Source organism: Carettochelys insculpta, chromosome 5 (assembly GCF_033958435.1).
Source record: "Carettochelys insculpta isolate YL-2023 chromosome 5, ASM3395843v1, whole genome shotgun sequence".
NCBI classification, from domain to species: Eukaryota; Metazoa; Chordata; order Testudines; family Carettochelyidae; genus Carettochelys; species Carettochelys insculpta.
The window spans coordinates 7,625,035-7,642,516 of record NC_134141.1 but is presented as its reverse complement, the minus strand read 5'-3'; the positions used below and the strand labels follow the sequence as shown (position 1 = coordinate 7,642,516).

General features: G+C 38.9%; 1 protein-coding gene across 2 annotated transcripts in view; it reads right to left on the bottom strand.

Moving 5' to 3' along the window:
* SLC44A1 (solute carrier family 44 member 1) overlaps nt 1-17,482 on the bottom strand; it is a 93,644-nt gene that overhangs the window by 34,525 nt on the left and 41,637 nt on the right. For both annotated transcript variants that reach the window (XM_074994613.1, XM_074994614.1), the window contains exons 4-7: nt 16,008-16,144; nt 7,322-7,415; nt 3,176-3,345; nt 972-1,061 (exon numbers count right to left, since the gene is read on the bottom strand). In XM_074994613.1, coding sequence (XP_074850714.1) covers nt 972-1,061; nt 3,176-3,345; nt 7,322-7,415; nt 16,008-16,144 — 491 coding nt within the window. The remainder of the gene's footprint in view (nt 1-971; nt 1,062-3,175; nt 3,346-7,321; nt 7,416-16,007; nt 16,145-17,482) is intronic.

Below are 17,482 nucleotides of genomic sequence, written 5' to 3'. Positions count from 1 at the left end.
CAGGACACTACAGGCTTACCACTGACTACATGGGGCTTCCACAAAATTGGGACTTCCAAATGAACTTACAGAAACTTACGTACATAAGCAAAAACAGTCTCTCTCACAAAACACAGTTTTTAAAGCCTTTGCACTTGGTGCTGTTTTTCAGGATGTAATCAGATATCAGTGGGCCAGTTTAGAAAAGCTAAACGATCTTGGAAGTGTTTTTTCTAAATCAGCAATGTCACAGGACTTTAAATCACAGCTGTCACCTAATTTAACCTTCCCACCATTCACCCAATATTCTTCTGTTACTGAAAAAAAATCAACAATATAAAACGTCAGTTCAATGACGACTGAAGTTACCAGGGCAGGTCAAAACCACCAGAAAGCATTGCTAAAGGGATGGCTAGGCGTTCATCATTAGGTTGAGGAGCGTCTGGCATCTCAAAGCCAGTGTGTCTAACTCATTCCACACCTCAGGCTGCGATTACTTGCTCTGGAGATCCTATCTGTCCCCCACCTTCCTCCAACAGTCCCCAGAATGGGAGGAAGTATGCAAGGAGAGGAGGAAAAGTGATGGAAAACTGTGTGTTCCTCTTTAACTAAATGTACCAAGAAAAGACAGGCAACCCAGAGGACCTATCCTAAATGTTAATAGTATTGCTCTGCCCCACAGGGCTCTCTACTGCCACAAAGGGATTCTAGATACATTCCTAGTGTCTCACTCTCCAGGCTGTCATGGCCTGCATACGCACTCATCCGTCACGCCGCAAGTAAAGCAGTTGTGTGGCTGAGTAAAGAGCAATGACTAAATCTAATTCAGTTCTCAGAGCAAAAGAGAGCAGTTTCCCCACAGAACCCTGAACCAGGTCAATATAAAGCAGAAAAAAAGAAGCAATTCTGAGTAGGCTGCTGATGATCTTTGAGCATGCGGGAAAGAGATCACAACTTGGCTCTCAAAAATCAACAAAATGAGCTAGACTTACCAAGTGATCCCAAAACAACAAGAATTGTTAAGATCCAAACCAGTACTCTTGAAATGTATCTGATTATCACCATCAAAATCATGGATAACACTGCAGAAAAGACAAATACAATAAGCAGAGCAATTATTTCAAAATAGAAACAATGTACAAAAGTATGTTTTCATGGGCAAGGGGTAGGAAGTTCAATTCAACTTTCTACACTAAAAGTAACTGCATATTAAAGGAGTCTTTATAAAAGGATTTTTTCCTTATGGCTTTCAAACTTATTACACAAATATACATGGAAAATCAGGTAGCTTCTACAACTCCTGCTTTTGCTAACTAAAAAGAGCATATGTACATTTATATTGTACATTGCATATAAATACACACACACACACACACACACACACACCCCATAATATACCACACAAATGTGTTCGGACAGTGACAGAACAAACAAGACAACATGGCAGATGTGTGAGTTTATTATGAGTTGGGAAAACACTGCACAACTCTGAGAAGTAGAGAACTCACATGCAAACACACATGCTAAACCAGTGCAGATATTATGATGTATGTATTTTAAGAGGTCATGTTTGGTACAAGGAAATATTACTACTTTGTGCTTTGTGTGTATTATTTAGAGTATCCAATTTGATGAGTTTTACTGAGTCTGCAATAATTTTACCTGCAATTTTCACATGTCCTCATCTAATCTTTATTATTGTCACATTTCTGAGCTCTTAAATCCCTATTTGTTGGGCACTTGGCATTATGCCATCAGACGCAACATGCCATTTCAGAGTTCATTTGTTTAGACAGGTAGGTAAACATTTCTAAACCTGTTCTCAGAATGCACCTATAATTTGGGAAGCTACTTCCCTTACAGGGAACCAGCACGAGCACTGTATTAATAGGCCACCTGCCATACAGGTACAGCATGCTAAATATCCTCCTCAAATTGTCACTCATTGACAGGTAGTGTGTGTGTATACTTGCTACATTTTGAAGTGAATGGCACTGGAGTCTGCTTTGTGAAATAAGCAATCTACCATTCTGATTTTTTTTTAATTGAAAGAACATACATGCGATCTGAAAAACAATCACATTTTATCCCTCTGCAGCCTAAATGACAATTAATTTTCATACAAAATTTTGCAATAAATATGCAAAGTGAAATTTTGCACTAATGAAACTATAGTATAGCTAATAGAGCAATAAGTTTGCAAATTATTTTATTTTTACTTTTAGGTCAACTTATTATTGCCATGGTATACAAGGGAAGAAATAATTCTGTGGGTTTCTTTGCAGCTAACTGTAAGAAGTGATTCTGTATTTCATTTTTTTTCCAGTCAAGATCAGCCTCCTACTCTACTGCGAAGGCAGATTGGTTATAGCAGAATCTTGCTATTACAGACTCTGTGGCACCCTTTAGTCAGTCAGTGATTTCTTTTCCTTTAACCACACACTTTTATGACAGATGTCTGTAACAGCAGGGATTCAGTTTTTTTAAGAGGTTAAGGGCCCTCACACTAAGAATCCAATGAAGTCAGCTGATCAGAAATGTAATAAGTTTGGATGCACACAATTTCACCTTCATTTATAGTGTCTGTTTAAAACAATTACTTCACTTTGGCATGGTATCAGCAATCAACAGGAAGCCTAAAGCCCAGCACTGGAAGTTTCCCACCTTCTAATAACACATTTGCAGCAACATTTACATTCATAAAAACCGAGGTTAGGCATTTCAAAGAAGCCAAAGGGAGTTAGGTGCTCAATTTTACCTAACTTCCTTTTGCTCCTTTGAAAATCCCAGTCCAAAAAGCTAAGCCATACACACAAAAAGAAGAGTCCCAGGCTTCTGACAGCATAATGCCATGCACTGCACTCATTTTTCAGAAGATGGTGCAGAGAGAGGGCAAAATGGTGAGTGGAAAGGTCAGGTGAGCATTACAGAATATAGCCACTTCTGGTTGACTTTAAACAGCTGTGGCAAGAGAACAGAAGAATGTCCAGCCCTCCCCCTGATCTTAAATAAAAACTTAAAAGTGCATGTGGATTTCTTTTGAAACAGTTATTTGGCTACTGAGTAAAAAAGCATTTTACACAGTTTCCTTAGGGCTTAGGAGTGCATATGTTTTATATTCATATTGTGGCTAGAGGAGGTTAACAGTCTCCTATTGCACTACTACGAAACAGCTAATAATGAGAAAAACAATTACCTAGTGATAACAAGCAAAGTCCCATTATAATCTCTTTGCTGGTCATAACTCCACTAATCAGCCTGTGTAAGACACTACTGTCACTGACAAAGGTGATCAGGGCCTCTGCAAACTTGGCATAGCAGGAAATGTTCACAGGAGCACAGCGATGGAAGAATGGAATAGGTGCACTGGTGACACAAGAAAAAAAAATCAGAAAAAAAATTACTCCTACTTAATATAAATGCCACATCAACACACAAATGGAAGGTGAATTGATGCAATACTCTCTCCACCCTCATAACACTGTAACAAGGAGCTGTGAGTTTAATGCAGAGATGCTGCTATAATGACAATGATCACAATGAGGAGTGATGCAATTTTTACAAGTATTTCTGTAAAGAAGGTAGCATGCATATTCCAGTTGGGCAGTGCCCTGCCTCTCAAGAGTATTTTCTTATTGCACCTTATTTCACTCTGTCATTCAAGTGTCTTAGGGTACACCAGCTCAAACAATGTCCTCTCAGACTCTGGAATGAAATACTGACCCACTTTTGTAGCAAAAAAAGGAATCTAACAATGATCGCACTGTAGTTGCAAAAATAGATATTAGTCTAAAAAATCACCATTTATAATTGTTGTCAAGCAGCCATGATAAGGGTATCTTACTCTTTCCCTGATTTATGCTTATTCTGGTCATCGGAGATGAAAATTACAATGGTTACTTACAAAGTATTCCAATGTTTTAAAACAAAAATATTAAAGAGGCCTGTAATCATTCCATTATTCCCTTTATCCTGAATGGTATTTCGCTCTCTCTCATGGAGTACTGACATTTTGCATTGTACTTCTTACCCCAATAAACAGACATATGTATGCAGCTCATCAGCAGACAATTAAGGACAGCAGAAACCTAAGACTATTTCCCCAGGGCTGCCCACTTGGGAGCACATTCTTCTTGCACTCTAAGACAGGCTATCAAAATTGTCTATTTTCAATTATTCTTTTCCATTGCATTTAAGACGTGTTTATTAGCAATCTACTCTTGCTTCTACTTGATGCCAATGAACAAAATATATATTCTACTTTAAATGGAAGAGTTTTCTTTTAACCACCAGACTCTTTCCTTCCTCTCCATTAGACCTTAATGTTTTATTTGCAAGACTTCTGTATACTGAATCACCAGTGCACACTGTCCCCTTGGGAGTCTCCTATTTTACTTGTGGGTTTGATGCCAGAGATTTCCTATACTAAAGATGTCTTTTTAAACTGTGAGTCTTACCCAAAAGTCTAATCTTCAGCTCTTGTGCATAGGGTTAGTCTCATCTGTATTAAGAATATCCCCTCTTATGCATTATTATTTTGGGGAGGTGGAGGAAAGAAATAATGTACTGAAAAAGCAATTGTGTAATTATTCAGCGCAGCACTGGAAGGGCTTTATGATGACCCTCGTAACTAGATAATTAACAGATTCCCATGCTTTTGCAAAACTGACAGTTCTAAATAATAAGGTTTTAAGTAAAACAAGCATTCTGGGGAACAATGTCATTAGATGCTACGTTATAGGGAGAAAGGTATACTCTTTATCTTTAATACAGGAATGTTGTGTGATCATTTCCTAATACCCTCCCCTTGCTTGTAGCAATTGTAATGTACATACAAAGTTACATGGTATTATGTGCAATAGTTAAATACAAATGGTTACAATGAATAAAAAATTAAGGTCACTGATTATTACAACCTTTCTTGAATAAATTAGACTTTTGAGAATCTGACATGAGACCGAGCTCTGTTTCAGTGATTCTGACTCATTGAGAGCATGTGATATAATGTGTCTTGTTTACTAAAAAATGAAATAATAAACCTTGTCAGTGACCTCTGCTATTTATAAGGCCCCTTGATTACACCTTGTGACCTTATATACTTAAATAAAGCTATAAGCTTCTAAGTATAATCTGCTGCTTAATCATCGTGATCAACATCAGCAGAATCAGCTTAGAGGAAGATGATATATAAATAAAAATGCACAAATATAACAGTGCCACTGAAATTATACTAAGGACCCCAAGGTTAATTGGACATGGACAAGGAAATGAATGCAGAATTAAGAACAGAGTAGCTCTCTGTCAGGTATGCCTCTGGACTAGGGGGGAATCCGACTTATTTAGCATCTCCACTACTGACAGACATTAACTCATGCAGCAGTGCCTAAGCCAACAGAACGGAGCATTCAGCTGCTGTGCTTTGCTCTTCTTTTTCTCTCCAAACTCCATGGAAGCTCCTCTGTCAAGATTGTGCAGAAATGGAATAGATACAGGCAGGCAGAAAGGGGGAAAACTGGCTAGGCTTCTCTCTAGTCCCCTGCTCCAAAACTGCCTTCATTCAATGAAACCACAGCCCGGGAACTGCTGCTGGAAAATGTGATTATCTTTTGTAGTGTAGAGAGGAAGCTAGAGTAAGTGAGGACAGAGTTCCAAAGCTAAAATGTTTGAATCCCACAAGCCCTCTGGATTCCTCTACAGCCCATAAAGAACCCCTCTGGCTCTGAGCCACAAATGCTGTGTCCTAAGTATGGCGGGTCCTCTGCCTGTGAGCCACCCGCACTCAGGGCAGAACATGGAGGCTCCTGGGCTCCAAGCCGCCCACTGGGGGGGAGGGAGGGAGGGGAGGGATGAAACAAGCAGCCATCTGCGGTGGTCCCCGCCATGGCCAGGGACCCTGTGGCTGTGGCAGTCCCCACTGCGGGGGGAAGCCCATCTGGTGAGTCAGCATTTACTGTATAGCACAACACTGTACTCTACTTTCTTGGGGCGGGGGGGTGGGCAGTAGTGGACATCCGTTATTACCGATATCTGGTAAAACGGGGTCTGCTATATTGAGGGTTTACTGTATACAATTCTGGCAAAAATTAGAAGTGTCAGGCCACGTGAAAATATAAAATAACATTGGAATTTTAATTCATTTTAGTTAGGCAGTGCAGCACTGATGCCTAGGATTTTTGAGGTGTTTAAAAAAAAAAAACCCACAGGAAAAATCTGTTGCTGCTCGCATTCAAGTTGCTGCTTATCATAGCCATAAATTTAAATATTGGAAAAGTTACCAAAGGAAGCAAATGACCTTTAAAACTACAGGCCCTAGAACAAAAATGGATACAAATCATCCTCTTCAGAACATTTTTCTGTTTTGCCTTTACAAACACACGTCCATGCAGAGGGCATATGGTCTGATGGTGAACAGATATAATCAGACAGGGGTTGTTTACAAATTAAGAATTATGACTGGTCACAAGTGTTTGCAGGGTCAAGCCCCTTTAATTTCAGTGGCAACATAAAATCCCAAAGCTGCAAACACCCGTGTAAAAATCTGGTTGAAGACAGTGGAACTATTCACAGAAGTGTTTGCAGGATTGAGCCCCAAAATAATCACACTGGTGAACAACGCAAAACTTGCTATATAACTGAAGTGCTGAAGGTCCCTTTACTTTTGGGCAGCACTCTAATCTTTGTACATACAGCTGGGCTCCCAATGCCAGTAGCATCCTCTTTGCTACGCTCACTACCATATACCAAACCAAAAACAGCCAAGGCAGCTCTATGTTGAAATTTTAAGCATGAAAACTAGAGCAATATATTTACAAAACACAGATGAATAGGCATGTCATTAGGGATTTGGGGTTTTTTTCCCAACATTTAAGCATTCCAGGGCTGGACACTTGGACTCAGCAGAGAACCAGCAAATGAAAGAGACCCTCCGAGTTTAACTGGATGAGTAAAGTGCAAGAAGCAAACAACATAAATGAAAATGGTAATATTTTATGTGCATATACCAAAGTGCTTCCGGCGTTGTATAAAAACAGCATTGCTAAAATGCAGCTGGCTCTCAGAGTGGCAAACTAACTGATTAGCAGCACACTGCATAACACCAAGCATATAATATTAATTCACATTTTTTAATATTTCAGTTTTAATAGTGTTAAGTAATACATGACTTTTTTTTTTTTTAAAAAAAAGGTGTCACTTTGACAGTGTCACTTTAAAAATGGCCTTTGTACCAACAGAGTTAATATGGTAAAAACAAATATGGGTGTGTTACAGAGTGACCTAATCTATTCTTTGTGAGGTTTTGTAAAAACAAATGAACAATTAGACAAGAGGCAGTTAGATTTACCTCTCTGGAACTGGGAGCTTGGGGCAAAGGACAGAGGCCCTTGAATCTGCAGTGTACTCAGATGGCTGTAGTTCGTAGCTACATAAATTGGATCCTGTTGAAAGAAAAAAAAAGTTTTATGATAAAAAATCTAATATTCCTGTTTCTGTCCAGCAAATTATTTTATAATGGATAACAACTCTGATTCTCCACTCCATTACATTAGCTTCATATCACTATAGCTCCACTGACTTCAGAAATACAAGAGACTACTCAAGAAAATGTTTTGTAACGGAATGTTGAATCAAGCCTCGCTTCTGTTGTATTAGATTGGAATCTTGCATATATGGTTGGGTTGTCATCCTGCCACCTCTGATCATCCTAGACAGAAAGGCTAAATTCACAGTTAATTATTAAAGAAAAAAGGACACAAATCACTAGACTCCTTGAAATCATTCTCCCCCCTCCCTCACCGTTGTCATGTTTCTTGATCATCCTAATGCATCAAAATTGCACAGAGACAACATCCATGATTAGGCATCAAAAGAACAGATTTTTATTTTTAAATGTCAATTCTGGCATACACGTATACTGAAAAAAATATTTCCATCAACAGCAGTCAAAACTCGGATAGCCAAAGCGAGAAAATGCTGCTTGAGAACTCAGCTTGATTTAAGGATATTTAAAGGATATTTACTTTGTACATTTTGATGTGACGCTGACAACTTATCTTTTACAGGATAGAAAATTTTAACTTTCTGAATTGCCCATTGTCAGCAAACAATTATCGCCCAATCATCTGTTCCTCTAGTTTCCTGTGACTGTGAACATTTAAATTTGATATAACACTGAAAAAATATTTAAACATAAAACAGAGGTTATACATCGATATTATAAAATTCTGCTAAACCTATCCACAATAAAAAGAAATTATTCAGTTTTCTTTTTCAACTAAGAGGGCAAAGCGAGGAAAAAGTATTGAGGTTGAGTAAGTCAGCTGAGACCTGTACAAAGTAGTACTCTCATGTGTTTATACTGCAAAAGTCTCTATCAGCAGGACTTAGACCAGCAACTCCTACCATTTGCAACCCCTGAAGAAAGGAATCTTCTATATTTGTACAGAGAAGAAGGGCACTCTGGGAGTTGGAAACATAACCCACACAAGCTCAACTCCCTCAGTTGTACGGTTTGGAACACATGAACTTCTCTGCATTTAACAGATCGTTAAAGAGTCAGGTGCTGAGATAGGCAATCAAGAAGCGAGACTTCTGAGTTCCATTTCTGTCATTTAGATCTGCAGAGACATTGTAACATATACATCCACCGTTACGAAACTTATTCTTAATGCACTTGGAACTCTCTAGCTGAAAGGCATTAGAGTAGTGCAAAGTAATTTAAACATCTGTACGGTAATATACAAATTCTGATTATGCAAGCCTAGAAGTCTAATAATTTTGTTTCCCACTGTTATTCATTTTTAGCAATGAACTGTAAGTTATTTGTACGGAGAAGGGCCAATCCCACTTTCACACATGTAAAGAACCAAATCATGTCCCATTCCCTTTGGCTGCAGAAGGAGGTGACAGCAGGTTTAGCAAGTACAGCCAGTATGGGCTGAACCGCTTGCACATCAACTCTTCCCTGAAGGACCTCTGTTCATTTCCCTGCTCATGAACATTAATGAGTGGAGCTGGAGTCAGCAGAGCCATTGTTAAACTTGCCCTTTCAAGATGGGAAGGCATCACATGGAACTGCCAGACAGAGGGTTCCAATAGTAGCTGTGTAGTTTGTGGGGTGGGGGAGGAAGAAGAAAGGAGAGGATTCTTTACTCATGAGTCCCACAAGCAGCTATTCTGGTTGAGTAAAGATTCTATTTGTCCTACACTGGTCTGGCAACAACTTTTTGGATATTTTGGGGATTTAGCTATTTTCTGAGTTTGCAAGCCTAGAAGAGGTAAAAAATTTCTAGATCGAATCCACCATCCTTGGTGTAAGAAACTGATCGGAAACACTATTACTTCTAACTGATTTAGGGACATTTCTGGTGGAATCCAAATATCCAACTGAAAAGTAATCATGGGCATGAAGCACCAAACCCTGGTGTTCTGCAGATAGGGGTGTGCTATATTTGGTGACTGCTGGACCCGACTGTGTAATAATAGTCAGTTGCTAAATTGCAACAGGTAATAAATCTACCAAGAATGTATGCACCAAGAATGCACATAATTTAGACCTTTTATGCAGATGCTTGCATGTGTGGGGGGTGGGGAGACGCCTATCTGAAATGGTGCACACATGTGAACATCAACAAATGTTTCTCTTTACTGGCTATCCAGCTAACAGCCACAGCCCCAAACTATTATCTTCTCACTACAGGTGGTTACAACTGGTAGTGATTGAAGCAACAAAGGAGACTGCCACATTGCATCTTTCAGAAACCTTGAGTACACTTTTAAAGAGAGGGAGAATAGGCAGTTAGATATACCGAGTTTATTGAGCTCTTTATTTTCTCACAGGAACATATAGTAAGTACCAGTAAAGAGGAAACACAGAGTAAAGGAGAAATGAAACCTCTCTACTAAATAGTTCTGGGATTCAAACTAAAGAAGGGAGTAGTTTCTAGAGCCTACAGAAGAGTTCCAAGGAACAAGCCATTTAAATTTTTAAAGGTCTCTAGATATTTATATATCTATAAGACTGCAAAGGAGGAACAGCTGAGACATCCAATCATGGTTGCCACAGCAACTAACTGAATTAAAAGAAAAAGATTAAGAAGTATTTATCTATCCTTAAAGATAGCAGAGAAGCCTTAAAGATGTATTTTTATGGTCAGCTTGTAATCCTTGATTTTAAAAATGGAAGAATCTTTTCCAAACCCTTTTTGTCTTTTTTGTTCTCCGTACTTTATCAGTAGCTAGAAGCCCAAAACCAAACATTACTGATTTCCTTTCCCTTTAATACACAACAATTCTCTCTCCTCCCACAGATTTCTAATGGAGCTTAAAAACGAGCGTGGCTTTATAGTTTACTTTATTTGCAATACAGAGTCACTGATGCAAGCACAACCTTGGGAGAAAGGTTCACTGGTTATACTCCCACCCTTAGGAGCAAAAACACAAAACATGTTTTGTGATTTTTTTTAAAGACTTGTTTCTGTTTTCAATATAAGTATACAAGACAGTCCTGACAGATTCAGACAGTTCTAGGCTACTGTGGAGGAGTGCCCTCAGGACCTCCATGCAGCACTACTCAACCATAAACAATCAAACCAAAACATCAGTTGTATCTATTACAGCCATTCAAAACTGTATTTATATTCAAATAATGGCTTAAGGCTATATGAGGTCTGGCAGACACCAAGTGGTATAAAAATCACTTTCTCTGTGTCTACACGTGCCCCTTCCTTTCGAAAGGGGCATGTTAATGAGAGGGTTTGAAAAATGCTAATGAGGCACTGCAATGAATATGCAGTGCCTCATTAGCATAATGGCAGCCGCAGCAATTCGTAAGTGCAGCTTTTCAAATCGTGAGCCGCCCGTGGAGACGGGACTTTCCAAAAGGAGACACCCCCCACCCCCGAGTTTTCAAAAGCCCTTCTTCCAATTGCCAGATAGGAAGAAGGGCTTTTGAAAACAGGGCGGGGGTTCTTTCAGAAGGTCCCATTTCCATGGGCGGTGCATGATTTGAAAAGCCGCGCTTTAGAATCGCTGCGGCTGCCATTATGCTAATGAGGCACTGCATATTCATTGGGGTGCCTCATTAGCATCTTTCAAATCCGCTCATTAACATGCTCTTTTCAAAAGGAATGGGCACGTGTAGACCCAGCCTTTACCTTTGACAATGTGCCTTTGACTAGGAAACCCAACAGCAGAGTCAGGAGCATCAATAATAAATCTTTGGCTGTAACTTTCTGAATGGTTTTCAAGAGAGAAAAATCAACATTTCCTAAATTTAACACTTTTACAAAATACAAATATCACATACAGTTCATTCCACATTAGCGCCAACACATATAAACTCTGTTTTTAAGGTAGGTACCAGTGATGTGCTTCAAAGCCGTGCTTTGATTAATGTATATATAGATAAAGAGGCTGTTACCCTGCAGAGAAGAAGCCACTGAGCTAATGGTTTCCCCTCTACCTCTATGTGCTTCCCATTTCTTCACAATAGCTACGAGCATTTTACTTTCAGACTCATTTAAAGCCTCTACGAAATTAGCAGATTAAACCTTTGTTGAAACCAAACTCTGATATATAGACTAATTCAGTGTCTGTTCTCATTTCAGTTCAACTTTCAACCTCTGTCCCAGGAAAGCTCATCACCTAATAAATTATTTTGTTCATCTTTAAAGTGCTACATGACTGCTGTTTTGTTCTGGTTTAATACAAAACAGTGTGCACTTGGTTTGCACTCAAATCTGTGATATCCTCCCCCTCGGCTCAGTAAGATGCTTGAATGTGACCTAATCAGCTTGATTTCCAATTCTACTTCCATTTGGGTAGGCTCTGAAGCATACTTTTTCCTTTAGTCTTTTACTTCAGTAATTCCTCCCAGGTGCAGCATTTATCTGGAATTCTGCTAGATTGGCCTGGCTGCAGATCTTCAGGTGAGATCCAGGCCAAGATGTTCAAAAATAGAAGCCTAATACTAGGCTCTTAAATCCACATTTAGTCATTAGTGCCCTAATTTTAAGTGCTGAACAGCCAGCAGTTCCCACCAAGGTTAATGCTAGCTGCCACTCACTTGGAACTTTTGGAAAAAAACAAACAAACAAAACAAACAAACAAAAACACAAGGAAACAAGCAACAAAAAAAACAGATCACTCGTTTAGACATATATAGCTAATTTTAGGTTCCTACTTCCAGTTTTCACATCACATGCATAATTAAATGCACTTTTTGGTGAGCAGTAGTGAATATACATATGGGACACTGGAGGGAGAAAATGTAAAAAAATCTGTTTTTAAAAATTTGTTCTAATTCAATGTGTCCAACAAGCACTACATGCATCCATGATAACTGAATGACTACTGCATGGAGTCACTACAGAGCTGCTAAGGCTGTTTGTTTTCTTTAGTGTGTACTTCCACACACTAGTGATTTAATTTCCTGGATTTATAACTTTAATGTGAATAAATTATTAACCCAGAAAATTAAGAGATGACATCCCTGTAGTGCTTTTTTTATGTTAGCGTACATATACATATTTCCAAACTTGCTCTACCTTAACCTAGTTCTTGTCTGATAACAATCACCCAGTCTTAATTATGTACAACAGTCAGTAATTTCGCTTAACTACAATCCAGTTATTCAATTGACTCCTGTGCACAAGCTTTCAATGGAGTCTGGACAATGCAGGAAGTTTGAAGAACGAGTTATTCCATTATGAAGATAATCTGAGACATTATGATGTCTGACAGCAAAGCATGGTCTGCAACCTGTGGCTCTTTAAGGACTTCTCTGTGGCTCCTGACGCTATAATTGCAAGGTCAAAAAAAAACAAAAAAACTCCTGATTATTTTTGATAACTGGTGAATGTCTAAAAGCCCAAAAATCAACAAATCATGTATAAATAGCAAACAATATGTGATCTCGGAATGTTGGATAACTCCCCCTAGCATCCTCTAGAGAGAGAGAAGCTTTGGGAGTAGAAGTCAGGAAGACAGTGGTACAAACACACATATGTAAAGTGTGAGGAAATAGAATATGTAAGAAGTTTGTGAATGTCTTGCACTAAACATGTAGCACATTACAAATCATTGTGTATACGCTGTTCTTAAAATAGGGGTTACAAAAAGTAGGGTTTGATGGTATTTATTAAGGACTATCTCATGGCTCATGCACAGTGACCAGCTCATGCACTGTGACTCTTGAATTATTGATTTTTTTAACAGATTGGAAAAAAATGACTCTTCCTGCTATTTTGATTGCCAACCCCTGCACCAAAACAAACACTAGATTTCTTAAAGGGCCCCGAGATGCGGCAGTTGTCCTACACGGGAAAAGAAGGGATTAAAATAGTCTTCAGAGAGGGCTGTTTTAGGAGCCAACTGGGTGGAAGCTATACAGCCAATCAGGGCCAGGCTGGGCTGCTGGTCAGAGGGATCTCAGTCTCTCTCCAGGTTTGAAGGGAGAAGGATTTGCTACCAATACACAGAAAAGTACCACAAGTAGAAAAGTGCTGAACAGGTCAAGAGTTGCCAGGGTCCTGCCTAGCTCCTGGGGTTAGGTCAGGATGCAGTACCCAAAACATTACTAGAGCTTACTAGAGCTGTGGGAAGCTGCCAGGGAGAGGAGGCACCAGGTCCAGGGGAAGAGGCACCGCAGTCTGGGAAGTACGTGGTCGTCCTGGTGTGGTAGATATAGATGTGGGAGCTGACAGCCAGTGAGGCACCAGATGGCCAGTAAGGGGTGCTGCGGCAGTGACTGTAAATCTGTTACAGACCCATTTAGAATTAATTTCAATCCCAGGCTAGTTAATGGATTTACTTTCAAATACGCAGAACTATTTTGTAGTCAGTAGGATGCCATAATTTGGACCTGGACACACTATCCTTCATACTCAAGAAAAAGGCTGAATCTGTTTTAATCCAGACTCAACTCAACTTTAAATATGGAGCTGTAACCAGCAATATCATAACATTTAGAGGAGAGGTAACAAGTTTTCAGCAAGTAACAAGTTCAACAGAATCCAGTTTTGGATCCTGATCTGTTGATATAGGTTTAAACAAAAGTACTATGGGGGATAAGATCTCTCAGTCATAACTGCAACGAAGGGTCCTGTGGCACCTTATAGACTAACAGAAAAGTTTTGAGCATGAGCTTTCGTGAGCACAGACTCACTTCTTCAGATGCTGGTCTGGTCATAACTGTGTTCTGAAAATACTGCATAGGGTTGATCAGAGATTTTGAACTCTGGATTGGGTGGGGCAGGAGCAGCTGGCTAATTTATCAACAACATGAAAGCTCAATTTAAAGTCATGCATTATTAATATTCTACTTGGTTTATCTCAGACCTAAACGGCTGGCCGAAGTTTACGCTGAGCAAATATGGATTAGGAAACGGATCAGAATCTGAGTACTTCTGACTGGCACCTCCCTGCAGTAACTGCTAACTGTCAGATACCCTGGTCAAATTTTACAAGAATCAAGGCAATTACATTTAACACCAATTTTAAAACACTGTGCAAGTACTTCTTTTGTTTTGTTTTGAATACAGTAAATGCCAAGGAGTTTGTTAGCCTGGATCACCATTAGTACAAGATGCAATAAATTTTAGTAAAGCATATAGCCTTTGGCTCAATTTTGATGAAGGCAGCAATGCCAAATATACCTCAGTTTTAACAGGGTAATAAATTTGACTTCCCAACACATTAGACTTACACAAAAAAACAACACTACTCAAATACATATAAGAGAAAGGGAGGAGGCTTAAGTGGTCATGTTTAAAATATTTCAAGAGGCTCTGATGAAGAAATTCTCCTACTAAATCCTTCAGTTTAGTTGCAGTAGGTGGCCTCTTTATAAATCAAGCATGACAAAAATGATAGGTAGCCAAAATTAAAACAATAAACTACACAAAGTCCTGTGGTACCTTATAAACTAACAGATATTTTGGAGCATAAGCTCTCAGGGGCAAAGACACACTTCATCAGAGGCTTGAGTGGGTGTTCCAGCGAAGGGTCCAAATTTATAGGCTCATGAAAAGGAGGGAGTCCTAGTCAAAAGGAGGGCCAGAGTTGACTAGGTCATTGCAGTCACAGAGGATGTGGTCCATGATAAACTTGTCAACCTCAGATACCTCAAACTGAAATGTTAATGGAAGTCAGCACCCTCCATGCTTTCACCAAAGGGCCTCCAGGCAAACAACTCTCTGTTCTGTGCTCAAAACAGTAATGCCCTCACTATCAGCTTAACTGTTTTGCCACAAGGTACAAAAAGATCAAGTGCCAAGGTTTTAGGAAAAGAACACTAACTACAGTAATGACAGATGAATGAGAGACCAATCAGAAGGGATTTCTGTCAAATATTTACATTTGCAAACCCACACCCCCACCCCTCAAAGCCCCAAGTTAGTCATCTAAGGGCTTGTCTACATTAATTTAAGCACTCCTTAAGATGGTGATATTGACAGAACCATGGATAACAAAGCAGCACAGTTTCTGGGGAGGAAACCGAGTCAGTTTCACTCAGTAGTATGATTTTGCTTATACTTGCCTTACAGAACACAAAAATGTTGAAAAATAGGGAAGGGCACTGAAGTTCTGAATGAAAACAGAATTATTTCCCACTCGCAGGCAGATACCATGCTTCAGTGAAGTTCAATAGCGGTACTGATCTCACCCATCCATTACTTGCCAGAACGACTCAACAGTGTAAGAAGGTTACCTGGGAGCAGAAGCTTCAAGAATGCAGGGGGAAAGGTCCATAAAAATGTAAACCCCTCTGGTAAAGTTCCTGCAAGGTCTTGCCTTTTTTTCTTCAAGAAAATGAAACTTTAAAAAGAAAATTCATGGAGATCACAGAGCAAGGGCAAATGGCTACTGTTAGTTTTAATTTTGTAAAATACTAGAGATTTGGTATTTCCCATCATGTTTTGTCAACTCTATGTTCTACTAGGTCTAATGCACCTTTATCTGACATATCTGTGAATACTAAATAAAGATATTTGGCTCCAAACACAATAACAGATTTGCTTTCTTCATACCATTAGTTTCTGCAAATTTCTGCACCTCAGCCAAAGTTTTCAGTTCTTTCATGGGGCAAGCCGCTACACACAAGGCAATGGATTTGATCTTCCGATGTACCAGGTCTACATTGCATGGATCCAAAAAGAAAACATACCTACAATGGGGGGAAAAAAGGATGAGCTATAAGAACAAACTAAAATTGGTTTCAAGCAGAAAATTTCTACCAACATACCAACAAACGTTAACCATAACAACTTTAAGGATTTCTTATTTCAGGGAAATACCAACATGGCATAAGCACGCAGAGAAAGAAACTACTGAGGCTGAATATATGTATACAGTACATATGCTTGAATTTACAGAATGATATTGTACAATGGGCAAATCAACATTTTATCAGACTTCAGTATATTAAAGTGACATTGTCTGTAAAGCTTTAGCACTTTTCAACTGTGAACAAACTCCTGTTTGAAACTTAACTTGAAGTTTTCCAGTCTTTTTACCTGGCAAAGTGGGAAAAAAAAAAAACCTGAGAAAAATCATATAAAAAAAAAAAAGCTCTATGTTTTAATAAACGTATGTAACTTGAATAACACAAAATTTTTGTTTTAATCTGAATTTTCACATCACTAGCCCACAACACTGAAAAATCATTTTGGTACTTGTTTTGAAGCATAAAAATTATTATTTCAAGTAAATCTAGCTACTACGTAAGCGCAGTATTTTAAAATGACTCCAATCTATTCACTCCATCATGATTCAAAGAAAAAAAAACCCATCCAAAATTATGAAATCTGCATTGACTATCAAAAATATCCTTCCTATATGTGTCTTGTCACATAGCCTAGCTCTGGATCTGGTTTCCTTCACCCAAAATGTTAAGATTATGTACTATTTCTGTTCAAAACATTGATGAAAAACCCTTCTGATCTCAGAAAACCTATTTCACCTTATAGTACACTTGGATAGAGTTATAAATAATTTTGCAATGGGTTCATGAGGAAGTACACCAGCAAAAATACTTCTCAGTTGATACAGCTGTTGAAATGCTTCTCAGCCCAGTGCACTACCAAAAGAAAAAAAGTTAGAGACCATTGAAACAGTTTTACTGTTTCTGATTCCTTAAGATTAATTTTTTTTTTTTTTGGACTAAAAGCAGTGTGTACTAAAAGTAAAAGGGAATTGAAAATTGTCAGCTCCTCGGTAAGTTTTACACCATATTCACTAACGCTATGTCTACATTACAACGGTCCTTTGAAAGAAGTTCTTCCAGAAGATCTCTTCCAAAATATCTTCTGAGGAGTAAAGAGACTTCGAAGTAACCGCAGCTACACACGTGCTGTCACTTTGAAGTCTGATGCTTTGAAGTTGCTGCGAGGGAGAATTAGCCTAATGAAGTGCTGCATATTCACCACAGCACTTTATTAGTAATCTCCCATTGCCCTGATTAACATGCTCCCTTCGAAGTTGGGAGCAAGTATAGATCCAGCCT